General features: G+C 45.3%; 1 protein-coding gene and 1 pseudogene across 1 annotated transcript; one reads left to right on the top strand and one right to left on the bottom strand.

Moving 5' to 3' along the window:
- Window positions 1-6,398: 6,398 nt before the first annotated feature.
- Window positions 6,399-13,077, bottom strand: LOC125521495 (kinesin-like protein KIN-10B). The gene is made up of 22 exons (XM_048686548.2): window positions 12,676-13,077; window positions 12,359-12,572; window positions 12,040-12,243; window positions 11,563-11,824; window positions 11,260-11,459; window positions 10,603-10,880; window positions 10,415-10,513; window positions 10,218-10,316; window positions 10,046-10,120; window positions 9,846-9,947; window positions 9,728-9,761; window positions 9,581-9,625; window positions 9,446-9,496; window positions 9,220-9,318; window positions 9,047-9,127; window positions 8,868-8,946; window positions 7,784-8,787; window positions 7,640-7,686; window positions 7,535-7,556; window positions 7,391-7,459; window positions 7,246-7,287; window positions 6,399-6,900 (listed from the first exon to the last, which is right to left on the bottom strand). Exons 1-22 carry the CDS (start codon window positions 12,936-12,938, stop codon window positions 6,862-6,864), a joined length of 3,408 nt encoding a protein of 1,135 aa, XP_048542505.1. The 5' UTR covers window positions 12,939-13,077; the 3' UTR covers window positions 6,399-6,861.
- Window positions 13,078-15,948: 2,871 nt separating this feature from the next.
- Window positions 15,949-16,593, top strand: LOC147956643 (uncharacterized; annotated as a pseudogene).
- The last annotated feature ends 201 nt before the right edge of the window (window positions 16,594-16,794 follow it).

Here is a 16,794-nt window from a genome sequence, read left to right as displayed (position 1 = left end):
TATAAAGTTAGTTGCTGAGTTTACATGCAGTTATGAAAGTTAGAGCACATACATGCTTGATTTTACTTCCTTTAATACAGGGCATTCTATAATTACTAAGAACTGATTTGTTTAAGTGTGCCTCCCTATTTTGTCCAGATAACTACTTCAGGTTAGGCGGGAGAAATAAAATGGGTAACCATAGATATCTGGTCTAGCATCACGAGGTTCAGGTTCCTGCTGTTGATCAGCCGTTGCTTCGGTCGAGGTGGGTTATGCTTGATTATGTTCTTCTTTGTATTTTTGTTCATGGCCTACACTGGTGTTATCATCTATTCTGTTACAAAAATTTCAATGGCTTAGTTTCATGTCCCAGTACCACTTGAAGTACAACTAAGTACCTTCTGACAGGACAATAATGTATGTATTTACCTATGGTTATTGTTTCCTATAAGAAACATGATCATCTCACCTTGGTTTCCCCTGTATCTGACTTGGGACAGTTTTATGTGAGATTTGTTTTGAATTTTCTGTGTGTGTGGATGCTTAAGCTTAAGCTTTTGTTATTTGGTTCAGTTAGAGATTAAAGAAGACTGAAATGATGGGCTCGCAGCGAGGATTGCTGTGTCCAACCTGTACAAGAATGCCAAGAAGTCCTTCTCCGAGACGTAAGCCACGACACATGTTTCTGCCATGATTTCCTTTGTTTGGATTTCATGGATTTAGGTGTTGAAAAATTATGGATTGTGGATGCAGGATTAAGGACATGTACCTGCCCTACAATGAGAGATCTGGGCCGCATCTTTGTGGCTTCCAAACTTGAAATGTTTGTTTGTAAGTTAGTTTAGTTTTTTGTTATGGATTCACAGCTTCTCACATGTACCATCCTCTTAGACCTTTAGATTTCCAAAGAAACTAAATGAAGATATCGTGGTATGGTCTCAATAGTACAACTTAAAGCTTTCCATGCTTTATATTTTCTCTGAAATTTGCTCTTGAAGAATCATGTATCTATGTTAGCTCCGGTGAGAAAAGGCGGCTTCCAAGCAGAGGATGCGGGAGTGTTGGCCACATTTGGTTTTCGACTTGGGTGTCTAAATATTCTCACCATACTTGGCTCCCTCTCAGGCTTTGCGCCATTGGTGCAACGAGTCATCTAGTTAACATTCAATGAAGAAAGCAGGGCCGGTCCTAAGATTTTGGGGGCCCGAGGTGAACCTAAAACTCAGGGCCCTTTCATATATCTCTCCATTGCAATGAATTTTTAGCACTGAGTTTTTTAATCTCAGGGCCCTTCCTATACTCTCTCCTTCGCAATGAATTTTTGTCACTGAAAATATTTATCATCAAAAACTTCTTCTCAATACGAATTCAAAGGTTTGTTTTTTATTACATAGAACCCACATTTTTCAATACACTTTTTTAGGGAATGGCAACTGAGTTGCCTATATATTAAGAGGGAGAAAAATAAATACAAATAGTGTGTCACTGCCGGAATCTCTACACATACTTTTTAATCATCATGATAACTCAAAGCGCTAAAAATTTGCCTCAAAACTTGCACAATGCATGATGTATATGAAGATAAATTACTTACTCAATACACATAGAACGCTAATATAGTATGACAGCCTGCCTTCCATGCTATGCGCGCCAGGGTAAGGGCCAGCAGGAACTATGGGGCTCTTGTAGACCTATGTTTGTGAATCTTACGAGATGCGTCACGATTAACTGATGGAGCTAATCACGTCACACAACACAATGCAGCAGACGAGCGAACGTGAATCTATAGATAGATAGATAGATAGATAGATAGATAGATAGATAGATATGCTGATAGAGCTAGCATAGGAAGTGATAAATTAAAGATATGATATAGGAGTACCTGTTGAGTAAATAGGCAATTTCTCGATTAAATTAGTCCACGAGTAAATCACTAGCATGGCATTGACACAAATAAACGCATACTGATATTCAGTCAAACTAGTACATACTACGCTAATTGCAGAAAGATCTACGTATAACGCTAGCATGGCTAAAACAGAAAATAGTAGGAGCGGGAAAAATGAGTTATACCCTCCAGTAGGCCATGCAGAGGCCGCGGCTTTGGTGGCAGCAGCGGCGTCCTCGGCGGCCTTCTTGTCAGCTTCAGCTTTCTCGGCGGCGGCACGTTCGGCGTCGGCAGACATGTTGATGATGAAGGTGACGCAGACGTAGAGGAAGTAGACGATCGGAAGTGAGCAGTCGCGTAATCACTGCCCAAAAACCTATTCGCCCCTCACCCCGTACAGGAACCAGAAGGGCGTGGTTTCGGAGACCTGCTCTCCCGTCGACCGTGTACGCGGCGGAAGGGATGGAGTCACCGGTGGCAGCAGCAGCAAGGGAACAACGGTGGGCATGCGCGTGGAGCAGATGTGATCTGTTCGTGGCGGCTAGGGTTAGGATACACCGCATATAAGCGCAGCCGCGTGGAGAGACGTGGGCTCGACCCACGTCCGAGTCCGTGATAGCCCATGATCCGACGTCTCAGATCGTGGCCCAGCTGTCAGAGAACTCTCCGTTAGTGACTGGCAAAAATAAGCGCGTAGGTGTGAGCTCGGCTCGGCTCAATCCCGCGTCGAGGCGTGGCGAGGCGGGCGGCGGAGGAGGAGTGCGCGAGGGCCTCTTCTCTTCTCAAGCTCCAATAGCATGTAGAAAAGAAACCCTTATAAGGAGGTCCAACTCCTCTTCTACTTTCGGGGTGAGACTAAACTTCTCACTACACCTAATGCCATATAACCCACATGGGTCCTTAGAGATTTTTCAGAAATTGCTATATGGGTCTAGAGCTCATCTCAAATTTCAGCAGTACCTTGGATCGGTCAGTTCTCATCTCAATGATAACACGATGTGGATTTGCATCTCGCTCTGTCCGGAAGCGCTCGGCAACGGGCGTGCGCGTCCAGCGCCTAAAAAACTAGATAGCGGAGCGGAGTTCGTCGGAGTACTGAACCCTAGCGGCGGTTCGTCCAGCGCCAGCAACTCGTCTCGCGACCTGGAGAGCCTGGGGTCGGGATCAGGATCGTTGCGGCTTAGACCCTGTTTGGATCATAGGGTTAGAGCTAGTTTGGGTTAGTTGAGGGCTCAAATAACCCTGGGTTAGTTCCATCTAACCCAACTATCCCGATGGGGAAGTGCTTATTTGGGTTAGAGTGGGTTAGAAAATAACTCTAACTCTAACTGTGTTAGAGTATCTAAACAGGGCCTTAGCCTTGTAAGGAAACTGGCAAATTACAGCAAACTTCTCGCCATCATTGTGGATTCGCTCCATCCAGCTGCTAGGCCCTTGAGGCTGCGTACTAATCGATCGTACCAGTGTTTAGCGTCCCTGAGGCTCATGGGCTATGTGCAACGTGAAGAAAGGTATGTGCTACTTTGAAGAAGTGAAGCACAGCACGGCTGAGTTAAGTTGAGTTAGTGCAGCCCAGATCAACAAGTGTAGTTTTCGAGAGTGTGTACTGAAACCAAGTGTGATGTTGATTTCTGTGACTAGACATGAAAAGATAAGATCGCTTGGAGCAGTCTGCAGGTTGTTGTCTCATTCACCCATGTATGTATATACAACAATTGTTGTTGGAGATAATTGCATCTATAGTCCTCATACTCGTTGACGACGTCCAACTCAGTCCTGAAACTTACGTATTGCTTCAATACGGTCCCGGTACATAAAAATACATGGTCAATACGGTCCCTGAGGTTGAAATGCAAGTCCTGGCTCTACACGTCACATACGTATCTCGTATTTCTATAGTGGAGGACACGTCCGTAGGCGGCCCATATGTCAGTGGGCCGAGAAATAAAATGAAAAAAGACACGCACAGGGGATTCGAACCCACAAGCTCTGCCCAACCACAGCCCGAGCGGGCAACCAGGCCAAGTGCATGATCTTGTTTAACATGGGGATGCACTACATATACTATAAGCATAGTGATTGGGGCCCGCCATTGCGGGCCGCTTGAGAAGGAGCTGTGTGCACGTTTCTCTATCTTAAAGAAAAAAAGAAAAGAAAAACCTCACCTTTCTCAAAATTTTAAAAAACTTTCTCGCATCATGTCAGCATCACACTCATCTCAAAAAGGGAAAGAAAAAGGCTAGAAAAAATTTCTCAAAAATAAAAAGGGAAAAAGTCTCGCCTCCATCTTGCAAAAATAATCCAAGAAAAGATTTCTCACTGTGGCCAACCAGCAATTTTGAGATAAGATTTTTAATATATGTTTGTATGCACACATTATATTCTACTCCCTCCGTAAACAAATATAAGAGCGTGAAGATCACTAATAGCATGAATGTGCATGACAAAGGTTGTGTGTACAAAGTATGTGCATGCATCAAAGGACCCAATTAGTGCTCCTTTTTTCTCTCCAATCAACATGCAACAAGTGCTCCAATCAACATGCAACCTACTGCTCCTTTTTCTCCCCAATCAGCACGCACCATGTGGCCCAACCAACATGCAGCTTCCTGCCCAACCTCCTGGATCCACGTGGACACTCCCTTTGCTCTCCCAGCAAGCGCCCCTTAATGGGTTTGATATCACTGCCTCTTTAAAAATATACGTCAATTTTAAAATATTCATGACTTTTTATTTTAAAAAAGTGTTCACCGATTCACAAAATGTTCATGATTAAAAAGTAAAACGTTGTGTCTACAACAAAAGTATTGATGAATTCAAAAATGTTCGTCAATAAATTTTTTTTATGAATTTCAAAAGTTCTTCACAAATTTCAAGAAATATTTGCCTATGCAAAAATAAATAAACTTGTTGACGAGTTCCAAAAAACATGTACGCAGTTTCAAAAAATATTCACTAACTTGTAAAAAGTTCATGAATTTAGAAAATGTTGGCAACTTCAAAAATATGGTGAACATTTTGGGAGTGCATCTCCTCACATATATATAGGGAGTGCAACTTAGCAAATTCCAAAAAAAAAAAAAGTTCGCAACATGTACAAAAGACTAAATATATAGGGCATGCATCTCCTCACATATCGCGCGCGCGCACACACACACACACACTTGGTATTCATGAATTGATTTTTTTTATGTTCATCGATTCAAAAATGCACATGATTCAAAAGTAAAAGTTTGTGTATACAAAAAATGTCCTTGAATTTATGAAAATATTCAAGAAAATGCTTGGGATTTAGAAAACTATATTTCGTAAATTTTCAAAAAATGTTCACTGATTCAAAAAATATTGATGAATTCAAAAATTGTTCACAAACAAAATGTTTCTAAATTTCAAAATTTATTCAAGAATTAAACAAAATTGTTCGCTTATGCAAAAAAACTTGTTGATGAGTTCCAAAAACCATGTACGCCATTTCAAAAAGTATTTGCCAATTTGTAAAAAGTTGATGGATTAAGAAAAAAAATCGCAACTTCAAAAATATGGTGAACACTTTTTCCAATTCGATAAACAAATTTTAAATTCGAAAAATGTTCAGCCCAAATTTAAAAAATGTTGACCAATTTGAAAAAAAATCATGAATTAAAAATATTCGAAATTTCAAAATTTCTGTATGCAGTGGGCTCAGGGGGGGGGGGGTGGGTACGCACCAGGTTGCGTGCGCCAAATAGGAGTCTGCCAAAAAATATGAACACGTACAAAAAACCAAAACACACAGAAGACAGCTGGGCTGTAGCTATAAAACAAAAGAAACAGGCCCGTACAGCCCAAAAAAAGACTCTGAATACCTAATTATATTTATTTTCACTAGAAAAAACCTAAATAGATTTCTTATATAAGGGAATACATATATAGGGTGTGCATGTCCTCATATAAGGGACTATAGATGCAACTATCTGGTTGTTTTTGTGAAGTACTAGTATTAGTGGAGGGTACATTGCATATCACATATATATGTTGTGTGTTTTTCAGGTCAGGCAGAGGTTATTCAGTTAAGATTGTTGTACCTAGAAAGAAAGAAAGACGACAAAAAATTCTGACAGTAAGAATGTAATTTTGCCAAAATATATATAGGGTGTTTATGGACTCGAGTGCTCGAGCAGCAAAAATGAACATTCCTTTCTGGAGATCAGTTGCTTACTGTGAAGAGAGACGACGGCCACTCAAACTCAAGAAAACTAGTCTGAGGAAGCTTCAGTTAAGTTCAGCTAGCGGTCCGTGGATCGAACTAAGACCCAGGACGGCTGAGACAATCCTCCGTACTAGCAAAATATAAGACGTTTTACCAGTTCAATTTTAACAGCAAAAGCATCTTATATTTTGGTACGTCCGTCCCAAAATTAAATTCTTGTCTTAGATTTGTCTAAACACGGATGTATCAAGTCACATTTTAGTATTAGGTACATCCGTATCTAGACAATTCTAAAACAAGAATTTTGGGACGGAGGGAGTACATGTGAAGGGAGGGAGGGAGGCAATTCAAGTTCCCCTCTACTTTACCATTTGATTGATGAATCTGTGTTTGCATGCAGTCTAATCTCGAGTCGAGTGCAAAGGCTCCATCAAGTTGAAATGTAAGCAGTTCCCACACCAACACAGGAAACTAGCTAGAATGAAGATTATTATACACACACACACACACACACACTCAAGAAATATACTCCTAATTAACTGCAACACCCAGCACCTCCTGACTGCACTGCACTACTTACTGCATTCATTCATTCATTCATGAACCACAAAATGCAGATGCAGAGACCAAACCACCAAAAACATAATGCCACTCTTCTCTTCTCTTCTCTTGTGTCCGTCCCAACAACAACCAACAACCAACCGTTGCACAAAGAAATGCCTCCCTCCCTCCCTGTGCACAAAGAAATTAGCATCCATCCATCCGTCCACTCCATCCATCATCAGCAATCAAGGGGATTAGATTAGGGGCTGTTGATGATCCCCGCCATCATCTTTTTTATCTGCCCAAACACAACAACAACAACAACACCAACACCTCATTGTTATTATCATCTCTATTATATTATTATTGCCAATCAGCACAAAACACACATCTCTTCTCTTCACTAACCCATCACATCAGCTAAACACCTTGCATGTAGTATATCTATTCTAGGGAACCAAACACATCTAGTTAGTATATCTACAGTAATTGTATGACAGAGATAGATGCGAGTCACATCATATCAACAGTGATGGAATGGTATTTCTTGTGATGAAACACTAGTAAGCATAAACCAACCAAATACAACAATATTGATGTTGCATGTATATGAAGTAAAAAGTGTGGTTCACTCGGTCAGTACCTCCGTCTTATTCATTCCAATGACATCCCTCAGATCATCTATCTGCAAAACCATGCAACAAGGACGACGCACACCGTAAGTCATAATTAACTTGGCTACTGGTTTTGCCTAAACTTTCTATGTGATGTCGAGCTACAACACCTACCCCTTTAAACAGCTCCGGTGAATGCTCACGAAGCTCGATGATGTAATTTGCTCTTTTCTCTCCGATGCCCTGCAAATTCACAGCAGGTTAGTGAAAAAACAAAACAAAACAAAACTGAGGGGTAACAGTCACTAAGATCGAAACCTTCAAGCTCTTCAATTGCTCCCTGCAATGGACATACAAACATGCATTAGATAAGCAGACACAGTTCCCAATGACTGATTTGTTATTAGTTAGGATTGTACTCACTTGTTAGCGCTGTTGAGAAAACTCAAGCACTCCTGGACTATGGATTTCTGTGGTAACACAAAAAGGAAGTGTTCATCAACAAGGTCAATAATGTAGAGGAGATATGACAAGGATGTGTCAGCAAGGTGTGTGTGAACTACCAACCTTTATCCCGGTGCTACGAGTCTTGAATGAACTAGTCGGATAATCTGCTGCTTGCTCAAACTTGAGGTGTATCGCAGGAGTCTTTGGATCTGCTGGTTGCTCGACCTTGAGGTGCATCGCAGGCGTCTTTGGTTCAGGTGCATCTATGTTGGTCCCACCCTGGACACATTCCATGCCCACTTCTTGTGTCGTTTCAGTGGCCACTTCCTGTGTTGTTTTAACAGCCACCACTACTTGCGTTGTTTCAACAGCCACTTCCTGTGTCATTTCAGTGGCCACTTCCTGTGTTGTTTCAGTGGCCACTTCTTGTGTTGTTTCAACAGCCACTTCCTGTGCCGTCTCAACAGCCACTTCCTGTGTTGTTTCAGTGGCCACTTCTTGTGCCGTCTCAACAGTCACTTCTTGTATTGTTTCAACAGCCACTTCTTCTGCCGTTTCAATGGCCACTTGTGTTGTTTCAACAGCCACTTCTTGTGTTGTTTCAATGGCCACTTCTTGTGCTGCTTCAACAGCAACTCCTTGTGTCGTCTCCATGCCCTCTTCCTGTGTCGTTCCAGTGGCAACTTCTTGTGTCGTCTCCATGCCCTCTTCTTGTGTCGTTTCAATGGCCACTTCTTGTGTCGTCTCCATGCCCTCTTCTTGTTTCGTTTCAATGGCCACTTCTTCTGTCATCTCCAGGCCCTCTTCTTGTGTCTTTTCCATGGCCACTCCTTGTGTCTTTTCAATGGCCACTTCTTCTGTCTTCTCCATGCCCACTCCTTGTGTCATCTCCATGCCCTCTTCTTGTGTTGTTTCCATGGCCACTTCTTGTGTCTTTTCCATGGCCACCTTTTGCATCTTCTCCATGCCCTCTTCTTGTGTCTTTTCCATGGCTACCTTTTGTGCCATTACGCTCAATGGACGAGCATTAAGAAGCTTCAGTGAGTTTGATATCTCTCTCAGTTTGTCGCTGATCTTTGGAGTGTTCATGTGAGTTTTGACTGGAGTCTTCTCGACAAAGGCATCTGGGAGTGACGATTGACTGTCAACTAGGTGTACACCAAAAGATTCGCCAAGAAAATAATACCAAGAGTTGTGTTTATACCAGGAATGTTTGAAGAGCAGGTTTCGCCCAAGTCCATGGTACACGAACTCGCTGCATCCAGACTTGACGATGAATGGTCCTGAATAAAGAGATGAAGATGATGTTTTTTCATGATAGACAGAACTGCTAAAACAAACAAAAAAAAAAACAGATCTACTTCTTCTGCACAGGCTATGTACCTCTTCCTCCATACCACTTGAGACCACCTTCTGTATTTCAGATGATACGGTATCCAGAGCATCGCTTGTTTTATCAAATCCCTGCAATATTGCGTCCAACATATGCCAACCATTACTAACACGGTTCTCAATCTACCTAGTGACACTATACTACCAGAAAGGAACCAACGTACCTCATCTGTAGATGGGGCACCGATTGCCATACCACTCGAGGCCACCTTCTGTACTTCAGATGGCACAGTATCTAAAGCATCGCCTGTTTTGTCAAATCCCTGCATATTGTGTCCAGCATATGGCAATCATTATTAACAAGGTTATCATCTACCTAGTGACGCTATACTACCGGAAAGAAACCAATGTACCTAGCGACACTATACTACTGAAAAGAAACAAATGTACCTCATCTGTTGATGGAGCATCGATTTCCATGCCTTGTGATGATTGTATCTCCTGTAGAATGATGCAGTGGAAACAATTTAGATTAAGAAACTGATAGCCAAACAATCATGCACAAGTGCAATCCGTGTAACTAACCTCGACTTCTGTTACTGTTGCTGGTGCAATGACTGCTGCCTCTTCCTACAAATTTCATAGATTGGAATTGATTAGTTCGAAACATTAGAATGGCAACTTCAACACCTGCATACTACTCTGCTTGCAACATTGCAATAAGTTATTTACCTTTGCTGAATTGGTGCTTGGGCATAATAAGGCACTGTACATGTACAGAGGACACAAGTTATTTATGGAAGGAAAAATTGGACAAGAAATTTCCTGGAGTTAATGAATGGTGTGGTACCTTCCGCTCGTTGCAGTAGGTTTAGCATCCTTTTGCTTTGTTTTGATAGAAGCAGAAAGCGAGCTTTCAAGTTTCTTTGCTGAGCGCATCATTACTTGAGACCTTTTACGGAATAAATAAAAATACACAATTTTAGTCAGGTACCAAGCTCAAATCAATCACCAGCCTTTCACAGGATTTATTAATGAACGGCGTAGTACCTTCCACTCATTGCGGGTTTGGCATCCTTTTGCTTCATCTTGGTTGGAGGAGAGACCGCGCTTTCAGGTTGAGACCTTGTAAGAAATCAAAAACAAAAGTCAGTCACCACGATGTTAGTCAAATTCCAAGCTCAAATTGTTCACCAGCCTTATGCAATGAATGGTGTGGTACCTTCCACTCATCGTGGGTTTAGCATCCTTTGGAGGCATTTTGATAGGAGTAGACAGCGAGCTCTCAAGGTTTTTTGCTGAATGCATGTTTGGTTGAGACCTTGTAAGAAAAATTAAAAGCAAACATTATCAACACAATATAAATCAATTGCAAAGCTCAAATCCTCTAGCAGCCTTCTGAAATGAATTGTGCGGTACCTTCCGCTCATTGTGGGTGTAGCAGCCTTTTGGGTAACTTTGATAGGAGTAGGGAGCGAGTTTTCAGATTTTTTCGCTGGATGCATGGTTGGTTGAGACCTTGTAAGAAACCAAAAACAAAAGTTAGTAATCACAATGTTAGTCAAGTGCCAGGGTCAAATCCATTCTCGGACAGGTTAGAAGGGTACCTCTTATTCGCAATGGGAGTTCGAGCTGCTTTTACTGCGCTCATATTCCATTGGGGCCGATCCTGCTGCTTCTCTACCACGGGATTCGGTTGGTGTGTAGAAGAAAGAATCGGCCTTGAGGAGCTTTTAGCAACTGCAGACAAGTTAACATCTGCCCTTTTGAAACTTGTAACACTCGTGGACCTGCGGCATTGTTCGTTAGCCGCTTGAGTGGCCACTTGACTCGAGCGAGCGGCCAAGCTGAGAGTATAAACCGTATCTTGGCAGGAAACTTCTTCCTGCATCAACCATGAAGGGATAAACGAAGTTTGAAATTGAATATTTATGAGTTATACGTATTAATATTAATTCCAACAGGTAGGTAAGCTAGTAAGCATAAAAGAACATGCAAGTTTGGTAGTTAAGGAACAAAAGTATTGCGACCTAATACGGAGTAATAAAGTTCAAGTAACCTCTTCATCCAATTCATGTCAGCTTCTGGGAGTGCTTACAAAGAGCTAGAACATGCATTCCAGTACTAGGCTGACATACATACGGATTTACAATATGCAAACACTACTTATCTTCTTTCGTGCCTCTTGCAATAAACAAAACAAAACAAAACAATAAACATACATACGGATTCCACACGAGATGAAGATGGGGAGTATAGCTTACCAAGCAGGCGATCACCACAGCCCCGCTCGTCTTGCACAGAGAGTCTTGCAGAATACGAGTCACTTTGCTCTGCCTGTATGGCACGAAGCTCTGGTTGCTGTTGAGCGCTTGCACGACATTCATCAGGGTGTACATGGACTTGTTGCCGCTTGACAGAGCGGCTGCTGCACCGCCGGTCTTCTGCTTGGGGTCCACATAGTCTGACACCAAGAAGCAAACATAATAAGGCAGATGCTACATACTAGTAGTGTGAGCGAGCCAGTGCTCGATGAGGTGCACGCAGGAGAAGATCACAACACAAACCTGTGAGGCTGAGAAAGTTGATCTTGGCCACGGGACGCTCTTTGCCGTCCTGGTCAGAGCTAGATATGTGTATGATGAGGCCTTGGTGCCCTCTGGCCGGTAGCTGGGTGGAAGAAGCTTTAGCGGGTTGCGGCTGGGTAGAAAATGGTTTAGTGGGTTGCTGCTGGGTAGAAGAAGAAGAAGCTTTGGTGGGCTGCTGCTTGTCCTGGTTCTCATCGAAACAACCCAGCCGCGTGAAATCCTCAATGGACTTGACATGAACCTGCAAAGGAAGACAAATAAATAAAAACATGTTAACAGAGTAAAATCACCACACTGTTAAGGTGGTTAAACTGGCTGGCATGTAAAAACAATTGGTATGAGTATGAATTCCAAGCAATTCTTCTTCTAAGTGTATTTTGTTATTCTCTGTTTGAAACAAGAATTTAAAAAGAGGCTGCATTGCATTGCATTGTGAGAGCAGAGTAGTGGTAGTACCTTGGAGAGGCCCTTGAGGTGTGTCTTGCCCTGGGCATCCTCCAGCACCAGGACCTCCTGCTCCTTGGGCTCCAGCAGATCAAAGACGTGGGCGTCCTGCACCACCTGGTAGGACGAGACCCTGACGGCGCCGCCGATGGACGCCGCGAAGTCGAGGATCTCCTCCATGGCGATGGTGACCAGGCCCGGCTGGTCCTGCGACCCCTGAGACAGACAGACAGCAGGAACAATGTGCAGAAATTCGAAATTACAGATGCATCTGACTGTTGCATATGGTGTCTCTGAAATGGCAAGGATGGTGGGCGCTTCGTGTGCGTACCTTGAAGAGGTGGTCTTTGGCGGCGGCCGCGCCGCAGGCCACGACGCATGCGGTGCCGCTGCTGCTGCTGCCGGCGGTGGTCTGGGTGTGGTTGTGCAGGTGGTGGACGAGGATGGGGTGCAGCTCGTGGAGGAAGACGTGGTGGTTGGTCTCCTCCTGCAGGTAGCACCAGTCGAGCCTGTGCTCCTCCTTGCGCTGCCCGGCGGCGGACCTCCTGCAAACACCCGCGAGGAGAGGAGGGGAAAAAAGTTGAGTTCTTGGATCCATCTTTGTTTCAGTCGGCAAGGAATTAATGGCAGAAGGAATGCTTGAATTACCCTTGGGAGGAAGAGGAGGGGGTTGGAGGAGCTGCGGCGGCGGCGGGGGTGAAGGAGAGGACGGCGCCGGCGCCGGGCCCGGAGGCGCGGGGGCGGCGGCCACGCGAGGCGGCGACCTGGAACAAGGATGTCCCGGCGGCAGGAGCTGGCGCTGTCGTCGCCGTGGATGCGGCAGAAGGGGGGCAGATCCTGGCGACGACCCGGACGGCGCCGTCCCCTCCGGGCAGTGCCGGCGCCGCCGATGGAACCGCCTCCACCTCCATGGAAATCAGATCTGCGGCGCTCAACAGCAGCTGCTGCCTCCGGGGAGATGGGGAGGTCGGGGTGGAATCAATGGCGAATCTTTCTTTCTTCTTCTTCTTGTAGAGAGAGAGAGAGAGAGCCGTTGCGGGGTGGAGAGAGAGACGGGGATGGATGGAGAATTCGAAATGGAGATGGAGATGGGGAGCACATCCGCCCACAAGATGGAGAAAGAGAGAGAGGATGGATGGAGCGTCGCTACCCGGGCCGGGCCTCCATGCCTCCTAGCCCAGCCACCCCATCTCGGCCCGGCCCAGACCATTAGAGAAACAGGCCACAAGCCCGGACAGAAGCCAACTCTGTCTGCCTCTGTCTCACATGAGTTAGTTGCCAAATCCCTAGTTCACCTCAAAAAGAAAAACATGAGTTAGTTGCCACACACACATAGCTGCTGCTGCTTGGCATTGGCATTGGGAGTGCAGTGCAGACTCATTGTTGTAACATTATTATTATACTCAAGCCAGTGCAAGCTTTGGCTGTACCTCTCGCTGCTACACCATCAGTCACTTTAGATACTAGACTAAAATTTCCCCAAAAATATGTGCGAAATTTGGCTATCCTTGTCGAATCATAGAATATCAATTTCTTCTTCTTCTTCTTCTTCTTCTTCTTCTTCTTCTTCTTCAATTTGTTCGAAACAGGCAAGGCCCTCCAAAGTTTTGACAACGTCTGCTCAGCAGAATATCGCATTATGACAAGCTTCTTAAGCACCATCTAACAACTTGGAATTATCCACATACACCAAACTTTGCGTTTGTCTACCAATTAGTTAAACTCCTCATCGACAACGCCTCCTCGTTTTCTTTACTCTCATGGAAAAAACAAAAGAAAAGAAAAGTGCGGGCAGCCTTCATCCTTCGATGCCTCTCCTCTGCACATGACCTTTCGGTCCTCAGTGGTGACAAGGTTCGTTGGATCTCGCACATGTGGACCCCGTTTAGTTGCTCGATACTTTGACACTTTCACATGGGTATTTGTTTGCTTTTTCAAAGGGTTTTTGCCGGTTTCTCCCCTTTTTTACTAACGATGCTCCTTCGAGAATGAAGAAACCTTGTGTTTCCTCCTTGATGTGCATGACCAAAAACTTCTGCAAGGAAAGCAATGAATACCCTGGTCGTTGAAGCAATTTGGAGCAACTTACCTTTTCAGCAAAAATTGTCATTTGGTGCACCCGAGAAAATATATGGCGTCTGGTACGAGCGTGAGCACTCGTACCGCCATGACAACCTACCCCTTATCTGTCCAAACAAATTCCGTGAAGGAGGAGGCCAGATCCGAGGAGAAAGACAATAAAAAGGGAAGCCATACCACCGCCTCAAGAAGATAGAAGAGATCCGGGAGAGAAGAAGTTCACTTAGATTCACTCCAGCCTTCTCCGATCTTCAACCCCTCTTTTAGTCAATTTGTAAGAGAGAGTTATTCCAATTTGTGTAACTCCGTTCGCACTTATTCAGAGATTGAGATTGGATCGATCAGTCTGATCGATCATTCATATTATTGCGGTTCTTTGCTATATTATCAATATGATTCATCTTTTGTGTAATCTCTATGTTTATTGGTTATTCCCCTCTCATGTGTGAGTAATTTCCCATATATGTGTGTGTGAGATTTAGGGGATTGGTGAGATTCATCTGTGCCCATTGTATATGTCATTATTTGTGAGACTATTTCTATTATTGATTGTTGAGTTGTTTATTTTGTGGTGAATGCAATGCATGTTGTCCAATTTAAGGGCCCACACAATACGGAAACATCTCCGTCGGCAAGGCTCTTACTTGCATGCGCATAGTTTGGTAGGCATCGATGTATGGACTGAGCAAGCACATGTTGGTTGTGGGTACAACCAAATCATGCATTTATGAGTGTTGTCAACTAGCTTTTTACCCCGACAATGAGAAGAAAGGAGGGGAGATAATAGTGAACTGATGTTCAAAGGATCTTCAAAGTTGACTGCGGTGTATCTTTGTATACTATCTTCCAAAATACCTATAAAATTACTTCGAACATAGAAGCTCTTGGTTTTACTTTGCACACCTTGCTAAAAAAGTCTTCGAGATGCAGCGGGCACACTGTGCACCTTGGTATGACTACGAGCCCTCTAGTCATGGAAGTTTATGCAGTCCAAGATGGTGCCTTCTTCGCATACTCTCTATTAGATTGCACGACTTGTTCTATCTCTGTTATTATAGTCATGCTTTATCTACTATTTTTGTGAATTAAATCATTTGGTAAATTGCTCAATTTTCCAGTCCCCGTGCACTTTCATTTGCATGGTGAGAGAATATATGGAAAATCACCGACCCATGAACCCTTAACCCCAATGTGGCGTGAGCAACACGGCAAGTGCAAGCAAGACAAAATGTGAATCACCCTCTCTCCCCATGTGACCAACATGGCTCTAAGTTGTATGGGTCAGATTTGGTAGGCAACGGTGCGTGGACAAAGCGAGCACACGTTGGTTGAATTTGGTGCAAGCCTTCTGGCCATGGGCAATCTAAGATAGCTGGCCCCCAGGACAAACTATGATCCGACGTTTCCTCCTGATTGTTATCGACTAACACCCTGTTTCCTTGTAGTCGTGCATACACCCAACTTTTCGTTTTCCTGCCAATTAGTCATCCTTGTCGTCCCATCTTACTGTTATCACGGATCCACCGCCACCCCATGCGCCTTTGTTTCTGTCTCGCGGGCACATATGGAACCCCACCTGTCTGTGGACTGTTCTCTCTCGTGTGGCGTCGCGAGCACCTTCGGGGGGGGGGGGGGGGGGAGCGGCAGATGGGGAGGTCGGGGTGGAATCAATGGCGAATCTTTCTTTCTGCTTGTAGAGAGAGAGAGAGCCGTTGCGAGGGGAGAGAGAGACGGAGAATTCGAAATGGCAGATGGAGATGGAAGATGAGGAGCAGATCCGTCCACAAGAAAGAAAGAGAGAGGACGGATGGAGCGTCGCTACCCGGGCCGGGCCGGGCCTCCATGCCTCCCAGCCCAGCCACCCCATCTCGGCCCGGCCCAGCAGAAACACAACAGGCCACAAGCCCACCACACCAAGCGTACGATTTCTCCTTCCTCGGCCGCCGCCGCCGCTGGAGGATGGGCGCGTACGGCGGACCGGCGCGGCGCGTGGAGAGCGGGGCGTCGGAGACGATGCTGCTGTGGGGCCTGGGCCAGCCGGCGTCGCACCGCCCCAACGCCTTCCCCATGGACGCCTGCGGCCGCCGCCTGACGCTCCACCAGCAGCCCTCCTCCTTCCGAGGCGCCTCCGGGGTCACGGGCGCCAAGTTCCTCGAGCACGCCGCCGACACCGGACTGCTGCCCGTGCTCCGGGCTCGTGTCCGTCGTGGCGGCGCTGCTGGGGGCGCGCGTGGTCGCCACCGACCTGCCCGACCTGCTCCGGAAGAAGATGGAGGAGAAGGTTGGGGATGAAGGGTCGGCCACGGTGGCGGAGCTGGTGCTGGGGTCGGACGTGGTGGACAGCGAGGAGGCCGTGGGCGACCAGCTTCTGGCCACGCTGACCACGGTGAGCTCCACTCCCTCCACGGTGGGCTCGCCGGAGAGCTCCGAAACGGTGAGCTCCACTCCCTCCGATGCATTGCTTCTCTGCTGGTGAATGAGCAATGACTAATGATGCAAACTCAAAGAGCACCAACCGCGTCGCCATCTTCATCCTCGTCTCTCTCTCCCCTCGCAACGGCTCTCTCTCTCTCTCTCTCTCTCTCTCTCTCTACAAGAAGAAGAAGAAAGAAAGATTCGCCATTGATTCCACCGCCGCCGCTCCAATGACAGCAAGGAAGGAATGTAGCTGAACCTGAATGCTGAATG

The sequence above is a fragment of the Triticum urartu genome, chromosome 7A, assembly GCF_056163025.1.
Source record: "Triticum urartu cultivar PI428250 chromosome 7A, HENAU_Tu73, whole genome shotgun sequence".
Classification (NCBI taxonomy): domain Eukaryota; kingdom Viridiplantae; phylum Streptophyta; class Magnoliopsida; order Poales; family Poaceae; genus Triticum; species Triticum urartu.
This window is presented reverse-complemented; position numbering and strand designations above follow the sequence as displayed.